The 20,226-nt window shown below is 43.1% G+C and overlaps 1 protein-coding gene across 2 annotated transcripts in view; it reads left to right on the top strand.

Annotated features, from left to right (window-relative positions):
* The window catches only part of LOC126281468 (uncharacterized), a 40,944-nt gene extending 25,663 nt beyond the window's left edge, over window positions 1-15,281 (top strand). For both annotated transcript variants that reach the window (XM_049980462.1, XM_049980461.1), the window contains exon 3: window positions 13,147-15,281. In XM_049980462.1, the coding sequence (XP_049836419.1) occupies window positions 13,147-13,283 (137 nt within the window). In that variant the 3' untranslated portion in view covers window positions 13,284-15,281. The remainder of the gene's footprint in view (window positions 1-13,146) is intronic.
* The last annotated feature ends 4,945 nt before the right edge of the window (window positions 15,282-20,226 follow it).

Genomic DNA, 20,226 nt, shown 5'->3' with positions numbered 1-20,226 from the left:
CGATCCAGAAAACATTCTGTTGGCACGAACCTGCGTAGAGAGAAATGATCATCACCATAAAATAAGAGAAATCGGGGCTCGCACAGAAAAATTTAAGTGCTCGGTGTTCCCGTGCGCCGTTAGAAAGTGTAACAGTAGAGAGACATATTATAGGCCGTCCATTGAACCCTCTGCCAGAGTAATCACGTAGATGTAGGCGTACATTCATAAACAATCTTTCTTTAAATAGCAAATTACACTGTTTTGCAGAGAAACACGCGCACTCAGTCAATCCCACACACAGTTACAGTTGCGTCCGACTTCTTGGACACTGAGGTGGTCAACAGTAAAACAGTGAAGTAGATCGCTCTGAATAAGTAACACTTTATTAATTACGGCGAAACTTATCTTTTCTCGCCAGGCTGGGCTGTAGCAATGAAACTATATACGCGAAAGTAGGGATCAGAACACACTAAATGATCTTCGATTAATGAGGGGGGAACTGATACAAGTTCAGAATGGACCTGCTGCTGTTTCAGTACAGTCACTAGAAAGAAAAAGTTCGTAGACACTTGTTGATACAATTCTGATAGCGCTGGCGCATAGGTACACTTCACAGGAGACGAAGTCTCTTCACTCCCCGGCGGTGGACGCAGGCTGTGTCACAGTTAATAGCTAGCAGAACGACGCTATTGCGACACGAAGTTCCTGGAAGTGGGCAGGATGCGACCTCGAACAGAACCGCCTTCCTGGCCTCTGGTGATACTATTTCGGGCAGAGGCGCGGAGGAAGCGCCTCGGAACTATGGGAGGGACGGATTCCTACTGGCATTTCATTGGCGCCTCGTGATACCGCTTTGCTGTGCAGTATCTCTTGCAGAGGTCCATACTTCTTGAGCTTCTATCGATACTAGACAACACATTTACAAAGCCAGGAGAACATAAAATAAACAGTGAAGGATTCCAGTGGTAATGATAATAATCACAACAATAGATAAATGGCAGTCTGGGCCTGTACATATTAGGCCGGACTATAGCAGATCTCCACAAAATATCTTCCATTGTGAATAAATACACTGACAGAAACAAATCGTAACACAAACAAGGAGTTGTGGAATATTAACAGAAGTTGGTAGGTCTGTGTCTGAATATGACAGATGACGAATATGAGTGGTGCTAGTAGCGAATCAGGTTTGTTTTAAACACACACCATAACGGTCGTGGGAGTTAGTTACCTTTGGGATTCGACGTGGGAGTTAATATTAGTCAAGAATGCCTTAAAGGCGACCAAGACACAGTTATCAACAACTCACAGCGTATGACTTGGGCCACGTAGTAGGGCTAAGAGGAACTAGAATTTCCACCTGTGATTTGCAAAAAGACTTAACGGCCACCAGCACTGATCACGGGAACGTATAGTCGCAAGAAAACCGGGCTCCAGACGGCCACGTAGCACTACCGAGAGGGAAGCGCGTCGTATTCGGCATGTGGGTCTGACGCATCACACGGAACCTGCAGCAGCAATCTGAGCAGCAGTCGGCACCGCAATGACACAATGAACCGCTACAAGTCGGATACGTCAAGGACAGCTCCGAACCAGGCGCCCTGCAGTGTGCGTTCCACCGACATCGGACAACGCCGTTTGCGACTTTTTTGGTGTCAGGTGAGAGCTGATTGGACGGCAGGGTGGAGGTCTGTTGTGTTTTCGGATGAAATCTGGTTCTGCATATGTGCCAGTGGTGGCCATAACCTGTCTGGGTGCCAGACACACTGGACATACCCCTGGAATTATGAACGTTATCGCGGCTATGCAACGCGTCCTGAATGTAAATTCAGTGTGTTGGATCCATTTGATATGTTACCATTCATGGAGCAGCATTCCATGGGATGCTTTCCGAAAGGATAATGTTCACACACATGCCGCTGTTGTAACCCAACATGCTTTACAGAGTGACGACAAGTTGCCTTGTCCTGCTCCATCACCAGACCTGTCTCCAAACAAATAAACATGTGACGTTATCGGAAGACTACTCCAGCGTAATCCACAAACAGTATTAACCGTCCATCTAATGACTGACCAAGTGTAACAGGCATGGGACTCCATCGCACAAACTAACATCTGGCATCCGTACATAGCATGAACGTTTGCGTGGTCGGACTCAAAATTCTGGCGGTTGTACCGGTTATTAGTGTAACAGCATTTCACATTTGCAATGACTTATCTCGCGCTTGTATTAACCTGTACTCCTGTAATGATAATCACTTAAATGTGTTACCCAGACAAATGCGTTCCGAAATTTCGTCACCCAACATTAATTTCGTTTTGGTGTTGAGATTTTTATCCGACATTGAATATACTAGCATTTCAGATACTGTTTTTAATTAATGTAACTGTAAACTGACACCAATGAAAAATGAGAAAATATACCAGCTTGCGGCATTCATGGATGTAGTAATCATTCTGATCATACTCTGAAGTGTAAACGAATCACAGCTCATTCGTAAGAGGACTCGTTCAAATGATGTTTTATTTTATAAAGGAGTCAAGCGGATCGCCGTATTCCATTAGTGTCCATTGTTCTCAAAGCGTAGGTGGTAGCGCATTGTCTCGGGTGCGATACTCACCACCATCCCAGGTCCAATTCTTGTGTCGCTCTCTGGTTCGGTTGTAGGGAACCGGTGAAGTACACTTTTGGCGACTGAAAATACAAATTTTGGGTGCGCTCTTCACTTTTTTTGTAGCGATTTTATTTCTGCCTTCTCACTTAAAATTTCCTGTCAGTCCAACTCGAAAAGGTGTCTGGATGAACGCTGTGAGTAGGAAAGATTAAAAACCTACCAAAAATAGCAAAATTCACTGACAAAAAGTCGCAATATCGAAAAGTAATTAATGTACAGTAATGAAATATCGGAATTTCATTTGTCTCGGTAACATATCTTAGTGGTCGACATTGTAAGATCACAGGTTAATGCAACTACAAGATAATCCATTATATATTCTAAATGCTGTCAGAATGTTGAATGCAAGTATGCAAACGTGTATCCATTGTGTGGTGCCGGATATTAGTTTCTGGGTTCGTTGCCTGCTGCTGTTGGTCGATTAATGCAGGAACACTTAAAGCTGCTTCTGGATTTCGCTGTATTTATGGTGCGATACTGCCCCATATCTGCCCGACTGGAGGCTGACTGGTGGTCAAGCAGGCCAAGGCAACTTTTCGACACACTGTAAAGCGGGTTGGTTCAAAAAAGCGGTATGCGGGTGAACGTTATCGTTTTGCGAAGCATCCCCAGTAATGGTGCCGTAAGAGATAGAATCACCGCACTGACGTACAAATTTACATTCAGAAAGCATGGTACAGCCACGAGAATGTTCCCACTGTCATACGAAATCGTACCCCAAATCATATCTCGAGGTGTAGGCCCAGTGTGTTTAGCACGAAGGCAGGTTAGGAGCAGGTTGTCAACTGCCCTTCTTTTGACCAACATACGACCGCCATTGGCACAGAGGCAAAATCAGCTTTCATCAAAAAACAGACCTCCACCTTGCCATCCAATAAGTTGTCACTTGACACCACTGAACTCGCATGTAGTGGTGATTTGGATTAGTGTAACGCACGTTACAGAGCTTTTGGATCGGAGCTCTCCTCGAAGTAACCGACTTGTAACAGTTCGTTGTGTCACTGTGGTGCCGACTGCTGGCAAAATTGCTGCTACACTGCAGTACGGTGCGCCAGAACCATGCGCCGAAAATGATTGTCTCGCTTCCGATAGCGCCACGAGGCCGTCCGGAGCCCGGTCTTCTAGCAACCGTTCATTCTCGTGACAACCGCTGCCAGCAGTCGGGTACAGTGGCTACACTCCTTTCTGAAGTATCAAAGAACAAACATCCAGTTTCTCGTCCCCCTGTTTCACGACCTCGTTCAAAGTCAGTGACATGTTGGTAATGGCGTCTTTGTCACCTTCAAGGCGTTCTTGACTAACATCAGCTCACCATGTCCAGTCCCAAAGGTAACCAACACTCATGACCGTTCCAGCGCGTATTTAAATCAGTCCTCATTTTCACCGTTACAGTGGCACTACTAGCTTCACTCTTGTTCGACTGGCGCGAAAACTGAATAGACATGATCTTTCAGGTGTAGAGACACGCCTACCAACATTCGTTGACGTCGCTCAACTTCTTCTTGATGTTGTGTTTTTTTTCCGGCAATGTAAGTTCTCAGCAATTTGAGAAAAGAACCTGCTTCCTATACCACTTTAGACAGTCCTTAATAAGGAAAATGCTGAATTATACAAGAATTCTTTTCATAACTTGTACTTTTCTCCTTCTTTATTCGACGCTTATACCAAAAGGAAGTTATATTAACGAGGGGAAATGCGTCGTTTTACTGTATAAGTTATGCATTTCACACTAGAAAAACGTCTGGAAATGATTTCCTGATGCTGTGCTATTCACGAGAAGACTGGGAAATTTTTGTTTGAAGCGCCTATTGCGCGGACACGAGGATATTGAGAACAAGAAGCAATCATGAACTGTTGTCTGCATATGTTCTAGGGCATATAACTTGGCGGTGCCGGCTTTAAAACGACTTGCAGTCTAATTCTTTAGCGCCATCGCGCCTTATTACGAGGGTTGCCCAGAAATCAATTCTCCGCATTTCTTTTCTCAGCCAAAAACTATGCTACGAATGCGAAGCGTTACGTACGTATTTGAGGTCTTCTGACGGAGCGCGCCAAATTTCCGTCACTTCCGAAAGATAGCGTAGGTGCACGACATTTTCAAAATGGCGTCTGTAGGTGATGTACGTTACAAGCAACGTTCCGTTCTTTAATTTCTCTTTGCAGAGAAAGAAACCGTGGGGAATATTCAAAAACGCTTGTGCAAACTCTATGGAGCATATGCTGTAGACAAAAGTACAGTTAGTTATTGGGCATGACTCCACGATTTGCAGCGGTCAGGGAAACCATCCACGGCTGTCACACCTGACATGTTGCAGCAAGCTGATGTTGTCATTGGCCATTAAAAGATGCCATTCGTGGCAGACATTTTGAGGACGATCAGAGGGAGATTCAAACAGTGAAGCACTGGCTTCGCCACCAGGACAAGGATTGATACCGATTGGGCATACACGCTGAAGGGAGGCCATACAACGAGATGGAGATTATGAGGAAAAATAGGGTGCGTAGATAAAACACCATTCTTTCGTGTGTGTAATTCTCATAATGCCGAATAAAGAATTGTTGAAGAAAAAAAAATATAGGTGCATTACTTTCTGGGCAACCCTCCTATATCTCTGTGGTTCCACATCTTCCTCTGTCGAAAGTCCGAAAACTGACAAGATGACCTCTGTACCCCAACTCCGTCGTTGATTAGCAATGACTGCTAGCTAGTACGACGATGTACCGTACTGAAAAGTAAATGAATCGGCTGAAAATTTCTTGAGATCAAAGTAAAACTTCGTAACACTTCTGGCAGCATCAAATTCTTTGTCATCTCTACGAGGTTAAACGGATGGGATGCAGTGAGGTACTTCATAGGCCACACACGCAACAGTTATTAGCGACAGTGTACACCCACATATTTATTATTGTAGCTGGTGGGGCATCAGTTAACTCATTTTTTTTACTTTACAGTAGTTGGTATGCCCCTACAATCACAAATGTAACTCCAGTTTCGTTGTGAATCACAGCAGTCCTTACAAAATCCTATTATGTTTCAAGATAACGTAACTGCTGTCTGCCATTAAACTTTCTTGCAATGTATTCTTCTCTTCTGTCTTCTATATTCCATCTGCGACGACTTCAGTTTATTCTCATGTCTTCTGGTCTCCTCATCTTTCTAATAATGTACTGTTCTGCATCGAATGTTTTAAAAACCTGATGTTCTGCCAAAAATATTATTATCTCATTACAGCAATGCCATTACACCCTTTCCGTCAGTTTTCCATAACTACTGCGAAGTAACACCTACACATAATCATACCTCTCTCTAGAATGAGATTTTCACTCTGCAGCGGAGTGTGCGCTGATATGAAACTTCCGGACAGATTAAAACTGTGTGCCCGACCGAGACTCGAACTCGGGCCCTTTGCCTTTCGCGGGCAAGTGCTCTACCATCTGAGCTACCGAAGCACGACTCACCTCGTTTGGAAGGTAGGAGACGAAAGGCAAAGGTCCCGAGTTCGAGTCTTGGTGGGGCACACAGTTTTAATCTGCCAGGAAGTTTCATATCTCTATCTGCTTCTTCTCCACACGTCACTGTCCATAACTCTACTCAAAGAACATATTCTCCCTACCATTACGGAAAACGTACATTCGTAAACGTGTTTTCATCAACAATTCTCTCACTCGACACCGTCAACTGTCTTCCTCTGCGTTATAATAACATACCTAGGGTATTGATAAACTACTCCATCTGTATATAGTTCGTTTTTGAAGGCCATCTGCAGCTTAATTACATAGATGATAATTTTTATTGTAATGGCCCTTAGCGCTACTTGCAAGTGAAGCAGAAAACAGTGACATTATATAAAACTTAACAACAAATATACATTTACAGATAATGTAGAATCTGTATAGTAAAAGATCGGTAAAACATCTGTCATAAGAAATCAGCATTACAATGATGTACAGTAGATGAATAAGGTGCTATTCAAATCTATCTTACAAAGGAAAAAAGTCTATTACAGTACAAAAAGAGAAATTCTGCCTTATGCAAGACACCTTTTTTCTGTTTTCCTTCACCCAGACATGTTTCAGCACTTTTTGAAGTATCTTCTGGGTTATTTTTATTTAAAAAAAAAATAAAAAAAATAATCAAAAATAAAAATAAAGTAATTAAAAATATAAAAATAAAATGAAATAAATAAATAAAGTAATAATAAAAATAAATAAATAAAATAACCCACGGAAGATAGCACAAAAAGTGCTGAAACATGTCTGGGTGGAAGAAAAAAGGTGTCTTGCATAACGCGGAATTTCTCTTCTTATTTCGTAGCAAGCGCGTACATAACAAGAAGAACTGCAACACCACAATATGATAATCTGTTACAGTACTTTGTAACGCATAGCTTCGTCAGTTCCCTCCAGCATCATATGTGCGGTATTTCATTTTCTGTACACATCGGAAACAAAACTTTCAGTATGACCAGTGCTGATTATACGTTCATCATTTGCTGTCTTATTACTTTTTATGTCCATATGTTCTTATTACTTCTTGTGAACGTGTGTTCTTCGTATTGAGTGATAAAATTTTTGGCGATTTGTCCGCTACATCGGGTGTCTCCCCTAAGAGAGGTCAGGAGCCTTATCTCTGGTGTTCCGGCAGATATCTGGATTTAGTTTTTGCTCTGTGTAGCTGGAATAATCCCAGGCACTTACTGCTCGTCATGTCTTTCATGCGACGCGTGATGTCAACATAAAGCGTCGGTATTTCCCATTTCAAACAAAATTATTCGTCAACCGGAACTTTATGGATCCATTCGATAGAGTGGTCCCAGATTAATCTAGTGCGATATTCTTTGTATCGACATGTATTAAGAGATGCAGTAAAACGCGAAGAGTAATCAGGAGCCGCCCTGGATTAGCCGAGCGGTCTGGGGCGCTGCAATCGTGGACTGTGCGGCTGGTCCCGCCGAAGGTTCGAGTCCTCCCTCAGGCCTGGGTGTGTGTGTTTGTCCTTACGATAACTTAGGTTAAGTAGTGTGTAAGCTTAGAGACTGATGACCTTAGCAATTAAGTCCCATAATATTTCACATACATTCCTCTTCTTCAGTAATCAGGACTGCAAGTGAGCATCGCTTCTGTGTTATGGTAGCAGTCAGCGCGGGCAGTGCGGCGCTGGCCCTGCTGGAGTACTGGTTGGTCTTCGAGCTTTACTGTCCCCGTCAATAGATACAAATGTCGCACTAGACTAATTTCAGACTACTCCAACATAAAATTCCACGTAAAATGCCAATTCTAATTCAAAAATCATTTTGCTTGTCATGGCGAGCAAACCGACGCATTCTGTCGACGCTAGACGTCAAATGAATGACGCGAAGAGCACTGTTTGTTTGATCTGCTACCAGCTACACAATGCACAAACGAAATTGTAAATATGTGCTAAAACACCAGAGAAAATGCGGCTAATGACTCGTAAGAGAGGCATCCTGTATACGTCAAAACTTCTTCTTGCGTTACGGCCTTCATAGAACCATAGGCAGCCTCCCAAAACCTTTACATCATCCCTCCTCTTCTCTCCCATTCTTCTTCCAAGATTTGCAGTATCTTCTTCCCTTCTTTGTTATGCTGGTGACTATCCTTTTTCTGTATCCTCTCTGACACCGATATGTGGCATATTGGTCGGTAAGTACTTGCTTCTCCAATTTTTCTTCTTTTTCACATTCATCCCAAATTCGGCCAACGCTTTCTTTATTCCACAACACAGTTAGATCCTGCATTTCCTCTTACCCTTCCTGTTGTTTCCCCTAGCATTTTCGTCGTATCCATATTCATCATGATCATATATCCCTAGATCTTAGTAGCTACCTCTCAGCATCACTTTTGTGTTTCTTATTTTCCTCAGTGTTTTTCTCTTCTTTCTCTAATCGCTCTCCTTTATTTATTCTTATTGTTATCGTCCCAACTGTATCTAGTACCATACTCCTCACAATTGTCTTTTAGTGTCCGATTTTGCGGTTGTAGATATATTCTTCTCACTGTATACCTCAAACAGAAGGCGGAACTCTTCTTCTTCTTCATCATCATTTCTGTTATTCCCTCTTTGCTACCTTCTTTTCCTGTCACTATCAGGGGACACAAAACTGGTGTTCTACGGATCGGGGCGTGGAATGTCAGATCCCTTAATCGGGCATGTCAGTTAGAAAATCTCAAAACGGAAATAGATAGGTTATATTTACATATAGTGGGAAGTAGTGAAGTTGGATGGCAGGATGAAGAAGACTTCTGGTCAGAGGCTTTCAGGATTATAAATACAAAAGCAAATATCGGTAATGCTGGAGTGAGTTTAATAATGAATAGAAAAGTAGCAACGCGGATAAGCTACTACGAACAGCATAGTGACCGCATTGTTCTAGCCAAGATAGACACGAAGCCAACACCTAACGCAGTAGCAAAAGTTTATATGCCAACTAGCTCCGCAGATGGTGAAGAGACTGAGGAAATGTGTGATGCGACAAATGAAATTTCATATAATCAAGGGAGCCGAAAATTTGGTAGTCATGGGGAACTGGAATGCGATTGTAGGAAAAGGAAGAGAAGGAAGAGTAATAGGTGAATATGGGCTTGGGGTAAGGAATGAAAGAGGCAGCCGCCTGGTAGAATTTTACACAGAGCATAACCTAATCATAGCTAACACTTAGTTTAAGAATCATACGTGGAAGAGGTCTGGAGAAACGGGAAGGTTTCAGATAGATTACATAATGGTAAGACAGGGATTTAGGAACAGGCTTTACATTGTAAGACATTTTCAGGGGCATTTACGGACTCTGACAATAATTTATTGCCTATAAACTGTAGATTAAAACTGAGGAAACTACAAAAAGGTAGTAATTTAAGGATATGTGACCTTGATAGACTGAAAGAACCAGTGGTTGTGGAGAGATTCAGAAAAAGTATTAGGGAACGATTGACCAGAACTGGCGAAAGAAATTCAGTAGAGGAATGGATAGCTTTGAGAGATGAAATAGTGAAGGCAGCAGGGGATCAAGTAGGTGAAAAGACGAGCCCTAGTAGAAATCATTGGGTAACAGAAGAGGTAGTGAATTTAATTAATGAAAAGATAAAATATAAAACTGCAGTAGGTGAAACAGGCGAAAAGGAATACAAACGTCTCAAAAATGATATCCACAGGAAGAGCAAAATGGCTAGGCAGGGATAGCTAGAGGACAAATGTAAGGATGTAGAAGGATGTATCACTAGGGATAAGGTAGATACCGCCTACAGGAAAATCAAAGCGACCTTTGAAGGAAAGGGAACCACATGTATGAATATCAAGACATCAGATGGAAAACCCGTCCTAAGCAAAGAACTGAAATTAGAAAAGTGGAAGGAGTATATAGAGAGTCTACACAAGGGCAATGTACTTGAGGGCAATATTATGGAAATGGAAGAGGACGTAGATGAAGATGAAATGGGAGATATGATACTGAATGAAAAATTTGGCAGAACATTGGTAGACGTAAGTCGAAACAAGGTCCCGGGAATAGACAACATTCCATTCGAACAACTAAAAGCCTTGGAAGAACCAGCCATAAGAAAACTCTTCCATCAGGTAAGCAAGACGTATGAGACAGACGAAATTACCTCACACTTCAAGAAGAATACAATTGTTCCAATCCAAAAGAAAGCAAGTGCTGACAATTGTGAAAATTACCGAACTATCAGTTTAGTAGGTCAGGGTTGCCAAATACTAACACGAATTCTTCACAGACGAATGGAAAAACTGGTAGAATCTGGCCTCGGGGAAGATCAGTTTGGATTCCGTAGAAATGTTGGAACAAGCGAGACAATACTACCCCTACGACCTATGTTAGAAAACAGTTAAGGAAAGGCAAACCTACGTTTCAAGCATTTGTAGGCTTAGAGAAAGATTTTGACGATGTTGACTCTTTCAAATTCTGAAGTTGACTTAGGTAAAATACAGGGAGGAAAGGCTATTTACAATTTCTACAGGAAATAGCTACGAGAGTCGAGGGGCATGAAAGGGAAGCAATGGTTAAGAAGGGATTGAGACAGGGTTATATCATATCCCCGATGTTATTCAGTCTGTGTACTGAGCTAGCAGCAAAGGAAATTGTAAGTCAGAGACGACAAAGGACCTGGAAGAACAGTTGAACGGAATGGACATGGTCTTGCAAGGAGGATATAAGATGAACATCAACGAGAGGAAAACGAGGATAATGGAATGTAATCTAATTGGAATCAGGCGATGCTGAGAGTATTAATTAGGATATAATATACTTACAGTAGTAAATGAGTTTTGCTATTTGTGAATTAAAAATACTGCTAATGATCGAAGTATATAGCATGTAAAATGTAGACCAACTACGGCATGGGAAGCGTTTTTGAAGAAGAGAAATTTGTTAACATAGATTTAAGTGTCAGCAATTTTTTTCTAAGTGTTTGTATGCAGCATAGTCATGTATGGAAGAAAGATATGGACGAAAAACAGTTTAGACATGAAGAGAATACAAGCTTTCGAAATGTGGTACTACAGAAGATTAAATGGGTAGATCACGTAACTAATGAAGAGGTACTGAATAGAATCGGGGGGAAGAGGAATTTGTGACACGACTAGGAGAAGGGGTCGGTTGGTAGGAAGCGTCCTGAGGTATCAAGGGATCACCAATTTAGTGCTGGAGGGAAGCATGGAGGGTAAAAATCGTAGAGGGAGACCAAGAGATGAATACAGCAATCATATTCAGAAGGATGTAGGTTGCAATAGTTATTCGGAGATGAAGAGGCTTGCACAGGGTACAGTAGCATGGAGACCTGCACGAAACCAGTCTCTGGACTGAAGACCACAACAACAACATACTCTCCCAGGTATTTTAATGTATCCACCCTCTGTGTGGTTCCTTCAGTGTTTTCCAATCGCCAGTGGTATTTAATGTCTTCGTCTCGTTACCACAGTCCTATCTTTCTGGGTACCCAGCTTACGCTGTCGAATTTTGCGACGTGTCTTCTTCCGTCTAACTTACCATCGCAAAGTCGTCAGCGAGAGGAAGGCGGTCCACTCGGATCTAACTGCACTTTTGTCCCACAAGTACCTCTGTGATATTCGCGTTTGTTTCATTTATAGTTCTTGGGTCTCATCACTTCATCTATCGTTACGACGAACGTAACTGGTGTCATTTAATGAACGTAACTCTATCTTCTGGTGGATACCAATCGCTGTTATATAGGTTTATTTCTAGGCAACCAGTTTTGACGTTACACTATGTCATCTTCAACCCGAAACTTCTCCAATCCAGTTAGCTTCGTGTTACATATATAGCAGTGCCTTTAACTGGTCTCGCAATAGCTGTTAGGGGCATATGCATTGAACATTGAACATAGTTGCTGACTGTTGTCCAATGAGCACGTATGCACGCAATAGCTATTACGAGACCAGATAAAGGCAGTGCTATATTTGTAACACAAAGGTTACTGGATTGGAGCATATTTGGCTTGAAGATGACTTAGTGTAACGTCGAAACTGGTTGTCTAGAAATAAACCTATATAACGGCGATTGGTATTGTTTTTATTCATAACTGGTGTCAATCTGTCTTCTTGTTGTACACCGATCTTAATCTCACACTTCCGATATTGCTTCTCTGAATGTTACTTACTACTGGATTCATGTCTGTCAGCATTTCTGTTACTAATTGGCTCTGAGCACTATGGGACGTAATATCTATGATCATCAGTCTGTTACTAATTCACATTTAGTGTTGTTGTGTCTTCTGTTCCACACGTTCCTTCCAAGTGTCTGTCTTTTGAAGGAACCCTCGTAAACTCCGTAAGATTATTATTGGATTTTTGATCTCTACAGCCCTATGCTCCATCAGTGGTTTCACCGCATATTTGTGTTCCACACATACTCTTTTCTTCCTAAATAGCTCTGATAGACACCAACTCTATTTTCCGTGTGTTGTTCTCCTCTCATCTGGAATTTCGACAGCACCCTGAAATCTGACTTCTACTAGTGATGATCCTCTGTAGTTGTTTGCATCGCTCTGGACACACTTCTCATGTATTGGCTCTATGATTAGATTCGTCCAAGCTCTAGGTAACTTCTGTGTTCTCCAAATCTGCTACTTGGCGTTGGTCATTTTGTCCACCGCCTTGTCGCCTCCCCACTTTATTGTGGCGGATGTTGTTCCATCATCACCATTGATCTCATTTTTCTTACGTCACTTATCGCTTGTGCGACCTCGGCCCTGGTTGAAAGTCGTGACTGTCTTTTGTGCCCTTCCACAATTCTACCTCGTCTTCAGCTGTCCGCAGTTAACAAATACCACATTTATCCACTCCAGAAAACAAATACCTATAATTTCACTGTTTCAATTGTTTAATTGTTAATTTGTTCTACTGTGGAGTTTAAATTTCTGTTCACCTACCATCATACCATCAATTCCTAAAGTGTATAGTTTGATAGCGTTCAAAGACTTTGTTCGTGTGTTGCAGACAATGCACACGACGCGTTGCATGGTCGGTGCCGCGGCTGCTCGCGTGACGAGCGGAACCTCATGATGTGGACTATCAAGATGGCTCGCCGCAGTTACCCGAAAGAGTTCCGGAAGGTGTGGTGCCGATACTACTAGCGGGTAGTATCTCGTACGAAGATGACGCAATCACCACGAGTTATTATCTTGTGTTACCTGAAAGACCAAACTTACCACCTTACGCGGGTACAATGACAGAGATGGAAAGTGTAAACGCCTTACGCCTTACGCGTGTATAGTGACAGAGATGGAAAGTGTTACAGCATATAGAGCCTTCCCAACATTTGTCAAAATTTGCGGAGAGGTTCATCGTACAGGACTAATAAAAGACTAAACATTCTTTTCTTTCGAAAATGATTGTCTTTAACATCAGCATCATGTGTGACACCACTGGCACGAATACACTTTCTTGGTGTTTTATCACAGAAGCAAATAGCGTCTGAATTTCATCTTGCCTGAATCACACTCTACGTCAGTTCATCAGTATTTCAGATCAGAACCTGGTATGAAAGTTTACATTTTCTATCCCATCTCAAACATGCCTTACGGGTAATAAATTGGGAGCATTGGTAGGCCAGTCAAGGACCCGTACGAAGTATTTCCGGTGTAAATTACACTGCGGTGCCTCGTGCACTGGCCACAAAATGTATGAAGCAAAGTTTTATCTTTCTCATCAAGTACTGGCTAGCATTAGGCCTCCCTTTACCGACTGCCAGATCCATTCTTTCCTCACCATGACTCCAGGAGTCTACCATTCCCGAGGCACTGTTCTCAACTATCGCTGCTTCCTTTGACATTTCACGAGGTTGTAAACGGACACAATGGAACCAATCCATACGCCACAAACAGGATCGAGACTCGTCGCTGAAGAACAAAGACTGTCTGTCGGTGTTCCATTTGAAGATGGCTTCACACATGTAAGTTTTTGTCATATCTAGGCAGTGCTAAACGACGTCTACAGTTGATATCTCAACGCATCTTCCATTAATGTCTGACGGTGGGTTCCTGGTGACATTCTGGTTGTAAACTTCGACGGATATCACTCCTCTGCTCTTGAAAGCCAGTCCAGCAATTATACGATATACTCGTGCTGTGGTTCTTGTGGAATGGACTGTGGATGTCCACACCGTACTGTTGCCCTCAGCTTATTTCGTCAGCACTCTTTCTAGAGTCATTACACAACAGCCAACTGTCTCCGCGACCTGTCACTTTGATGTTCCCATGTCTCTTGTGCCCATAATTGCAACCTTCTCAGAGCCTGAAATTTGGCAATTAGTTGTGCACGTCCTCCGGGCGTGCTGTGTTGCAATCCTTAGTTGAAACGTTTCTGTAACATGGACACGCCCTACGACCACCATGGAGTCACACCATTCTTCAGCTGTAGGAAACGGTTCAACTGTCTTTGAAACACTGAAAACAGTTGTGCAAAGGGTGAATGTCTATTGAACATACCTCACAGACCTGAAAATACTGTCGTATCTGCTTTGGTAGTGTTCACACAAGGTATTCATAAGATAACGCTTTCCTTTTCCGTCAACGTTGTTTTTATAGAGCAAAAGCTTGGAAACCAAAACATGATGAATGTTTTCTTATAACTGAGATATTTTGTTACATTTTTTTGTTAGTGTGGTCACTGATATACCGCGAAAGAAAAGAAGGACAAAAGGAACTACTGTCTGCTATTGTTGGACAAAAACCGGATAATTTTTTCTACATGTATGTCCTGTTCAATGGACTTTTATCTACTTGTCAGCATCTGCTGCTGAAAGAACTTTTGTAACGTTAGTATAGATGAAAACGGTTTGCAGTCATATTAAATATTTTTTTACATTTAGCACTGATAATGAAACGTAGTCTTAATTTTGCCCATCACCTAATGTTACCTAGTATAATTTACACATGGGCAAGAGGAGAGGAAAGCAAGCTGTCTTAATAACAGAATCGTTTCTTGTGTAGTAATTTCGTTGTGTGTGTGTATAAAACTGCACAGAAGTATACATTACATTGTCAGTGATATAGTACAGAACTAACTGATACAGAATGTAATGATCTTACTAGTGTGCCGTGTTCTTACTGTACTCCATCTAATAACAGGATACACAATAGCGTCTAACGAACCATTACGAGCAGCAGATCCTGAGTCACCAAACTAATTGGCACTTAGTTCAAACAACGTATGTTAACACATGAAATACAAGCAGAGTCATATTTTCTAAAACAGAACTTTCTGGGTTGTCGTACGTTCTCTCCTCGATATTAATGGAAGAGTAGAGGTAAATTTTCAGTAAAGTGATTAAAACGCAATACAATGCAACAGCTCATGGCAATGAACTGTGTAATTTAATCATCGTGACTTTCCTTTGCTTTCTGTAGTGCTCGTACAGTGGTGTACCCTACTATGTCCATATCTCGCCTTTCTCAGCCGTGTACACACTATTCCACTCCACTGTGTACATTACCTGTGCTTTTCTGTAGGCTATACCTATTGTCCTGAAGGTTTCAAAACTTCTTTCACCTTTTTTGTTATAAGATACTTTTTCTACGTCAAAATGTACTACAAACGAGTCATGAATTTCCTGAAGCCTTCCTGCTTTCATGATATGTAACGTCAGAATTAATTCTCCAAATCCAAAGTGACTGTTGCATCTCGGATCCTCATTCATCTACTCATTTATGTAACCTGAGTCTGTCCACACGAAGCATCGTACCATTGGTGTTAAGTTTGATATCATGTTCCTTAGATTCAGGAAATTGTTGATTGTTAATTGTTAATTGAAAACTTTCGAACTTACGTAGAAACTGACCAGATACGAGACTGGACTCCAGTCCCTGTTGGTAGAACTCAACACATCATTCTCAACGAAACGAAATCACAGATGTAAAAGATTATACGTCAAGGAAATATGATAGCTTAATTTTTCGAATATACGTAGTGTTAGCGGTTTAGGTAGAAATATTTTGATAACCGGTACCTTAATACGCACCCACTAAGTTGTTTCAGGTGTTTTTTCTCTATGTCTAACCGTTTTCAAGCAATAACATCAGAAAAGTTGATGCTTTCTGTACAGTTGTAACTGCGCCGCAAAATGGAAAATGCCAGTCAGCGTAGACTAACCGTTGTACATCCACAGATCCACAATACCTGACCAGCGGCACAGGGGAAAGTAAACATTAGTGACTTGCTTGTGCCACATGTACATGGGCGTACTAGCCAACCTAAGAACATACTATTCGTAGTAACTAGTACACACATCAAAAAATTCTTTTACATCACCCCGGTTCCCCCAACTCCTCAGGATAGACGCTGACTGTGGATATTGTATCACAGACACAGTCCCTTTGACTATTCAGAGATGTCACTAAGCGAGCCCAAAGACGTAAACAACCAGGTATGAGCAGCACCTATTAGACGGAGGGGGCCCGACAGCCGACCAGTTCCAGTCATTCCACCAGGAAGGAGGTACACGGCTCGTGTTTTCCGTAGTTCAACCATGCCTGGACGGTCAATACCTTCAATCGCGTCCGCATTGTTACTTTGAGACAAGAAGGGTTCTCAACAAGGGAAGTGACCAGGCGTTTTGGAGTGAACCAAAGCGGTGTTGTTCGGACATGGAGGAGATACAGAGAGACAGAAACTGTCGATAACATGTCTCGCTCAGGCTGACAAAGGGCCCCTATTGCAGTGGATGACCTCTGCCTACGGATTATGGATCGGAGAATCATGACAGCAACACCACCAAGTTGTATAATGCTTTTTATGCAGCCACACGACGTCGTGTTATGAGTCAGACTGTACGCAATAGGCTTCACGATGCGCAGCTTCACTCCCGACGTCCATGGCGAGGTCCATCTTTTCAACCAAGACACCATGCAACTCGGTACAGTTGGGCCCAACAGTATGCCGAACGGTCTGCTCAGGATTGGCATCACGCTCTCTTCACCGATGAGTGCTGCATATGCCTTCAATCAGACAACCGTCGGAGACGTGTTTGGATGCAACCCGGTCAGGATGAACACCTTAGATACACTGTCGAGCGAGTGCAGCTGTTTTACGGTGTCACTATGTGGTCTGTATGAATTTCTGGCGGGGCAAATCGTGGGCCTGTTGCACTTCCATTCGTTGAAACTACAAAATTCCTGGGGCTGATGCTCGATAGGAAACTCTCTTGGCCGGCCAATGTATATTACCTGGCAGCCCGCTGTATGCGGTCCCTCAGTGTCCTATGTGTCCTGAATGGTAATTCCTTGGATGCCGATTGAACCATCCTCCTCCGTTTGTACTGGTCCCTTGTCCGTTCGAAACACGACTACGCCCACTTCTCTTACGCGATCTCAACACTCTCCACCATCATGGCATCCATTCGGCCACGGGTGTCAGTTACACCAACTCGGTAGAGTGTCTGTATGCTGAAGCTGCTGAACTACCACTGTCCTTCCGCCGTGACTTTCTTCTCAGCAAGATTGCATGTCATTTATCAGCCATGCGTGGTCGCCCCTCCTATGCCTGCTCCTTTCATGTTTCCTTTCATCGTCAGCATGGGGCTCGTCCCTCTTCTCTGTTACCTCCTGGAGTCCGATTTCGGCACTTGCTACAGCGGCTTAACTTCACATTACCTGAAACTTTTCCAGTTGGTGTGAATTCTTCACCACCTTGGCTTCGTGAAGCGGCCCATTTTGACGCTGGCCTTCATTCGCTTCCTAAGGACACTACTCCATCCTCGGTCTATCGCCTTCAGTTTCACGACCTTCGCATGGAACTTGGCAATAGTACCTTTGTCTACACTGATGGCTCTCGGACTGACCGTGGGGTGGGGTGTGCCTTCGTCATTTGCTCCCACGTATTTCGATATTGGCTTCTGGCACACTCCTCAGTATTTACAGGCGAGCTCTTCAACTTGTATCAGGGCACGGTGTACATCAAGGGACACAGCCTTTTCAATTGTGTCCTCTGATCACTGAAGGCCCTTCGAAGTCTATGTGCGTTTTGCGCTGTACACTGCCCATCCCTTAGTGCAGCGGGTCCATGAATACTGTCACTTGCTCACTCACGGTGGAGCCAGCATCATGATTCTGTGGATTCCTGGTCATGTCGGTCTGCCAGGAAAAAAGATGCTGCTGCCAAGGCTGCAGTCCTCGTACCTCAGCCCAGTAGCACCTATATCCCTCCGATGATCTTAGCGTTGCCGTCTGTCAGAAGGTGGTGTCCCTTTGGCATCACCAATGGTATTTCCCTTCACGGTAATAGTCTTCGGCTTATTAAGCCTCCCCCAGCGCCTTGGAAGAATCCTCTCGGCCCTCCCGCCGGGAGGAGATTATTTTAACTCGCCTGCGTATTGGGCACAGCCTTTTTAGACATCGTCATTTCCTAAGTGGCACCACCCCACAACTTTGCACAAATTCCGCCGAAATTTTAACTGTCCGCCAGTTCATGATGGAATGCCCTTTTTTTTTTTTTAACCCTTTACGTTCCAGATTGGATTTGCTGTCTGATTTACCAGCAGTTTTACCGAATGAGGCGTGGGCTGTCGACCGCTTCTTACTTTTTAACCGTCGAAGCAATGTGGCGAAGGCCATTTAACTTTTAGTTTTGGACTTCTGTTTCTGTATGGCGTCTTTTTTATCCCTTTTTCCACTTGCCTGTTTTTAGCTGTCTTCTATACTGTCAGTTGGGACTGAAGTATAGTCGTTTAATTCTTCTCTGTGTTAGTGTTCTATAGTTTTGACTTGTGCGCGTATGAACACAGTTGTTTTTTGCGCCCTAAAGCAAAAGAAAATCAAACAGTCCAATTTCAGTGTTGAGGGGCACACGAGAGGCCTGAAGCTTTGTATCGTGCAGTCATAAAGTGTGTATGAGTGGGCCTTCGGCTCCGAAACCCAATGTCCATGATGTTTCGTAGAATGGTTCGCACACTGACACTTGTTGATGGCCCAGCACTGAAATCTCCAGCAAGTTGCGGAAGAGTTGCACTTCTGGCGCATTGGACTATTCTATTCAGTCGTCGTTGGAGCTGTTGTTGCAGGATCTTTCCCGGCTGCAGCGATGTCGGAGATTTGATGTTTTACTGGATTCCTGACATTCACGGAACACTGGTGGAATGGTCGTACGGGAAAATGACCACCTCATCGTTACCTCGGAGATGCTGTGTCCCATCGCTCGTGCACCAAATATAAAACCACATTCAAACTGACGTAAATCTTGATAACCTGCCATTGTAGGAACAGTGACCTATCTAGCAATTGCGCCAGACACTTGTGGTCTGATATAACCGTTGCCAACTGCAACGCCGTATTCTGGCTCTTTACATTTCTGTTTTTGAATATGCACGCCTGTAACAGTTTCTTTGGAGGTTCAATGTATATCCTCATTCCCCACCAAGTAACATTCCTTTTCAGTGAGCAAAAGTAAAAAAGGAAAGTTTCTTCAACTTCAGATGTAGCTGCATGAGACAAACCAATATGCACAATGTTAGCGCTACGGAAAATACCAAAGGTATTTTGTGGATGAAAATACGCCTTACAGGAATGCTAGGCTGTTGGAACAAGTGTAGTCTATACCGATCCAGCGGAACTCTTTTGCGAAAACCGCAAGTTAATCTGATTTATGTATAAATTATTCTGTTGGTCAAAGATTCATTCTTTCTTCTAAATCTCCCACCTGTAGACGTCGTCTTCCAGATTTATGCTTCGCATACTTTCCGTTTCACCGTTTGTCAGCCTACAATTTTCAATACCACTCGCAATTTTTGCACGTTTCATCCGAGAAAAAGTGTCGATCTGAGAGCTGAGTGCATCTGCAGTGGTACTCTGGCGAGGAGATAATGTAAGAGGAAACAGGCGCCTAAATGTGGGCCGCATTCGAGGATCGTTTCGCTTAACACTCGGCTCTGCGCTTGAGTGTCGTGCTGCCAAGGCGAGCCGAGCCCGTAAGACATTGCGACACACAGAAAGGAGAGCAAAAGGGACGCAAGGAAGGCGAGCCGGCGAGCTCCTAACGAAGGCAATTCCGTTTCGCTGAGGACAGACAGAGGGACCGTCTTCAAGA

This window comes from Schistocerca gregaria, chromosome 7 (assembly GCF_023897955.1).
Source record: "Schistocerca gregaria isolate iqSchGreg1 chromosome 7, iqSchGreg1.2, whole genome shotgun sequence".
Lineage (NCBI taxonomy): Eukaryota > Metazoa > Arthropoda > Insecta > Orthoptera > Acrididae > Schistocerca > Schistocerca gregaria.
Note: the sequence above shows the minus strand (reverse complement) of the source record. Positions and strands in the feature narration are given on the sequence as shown.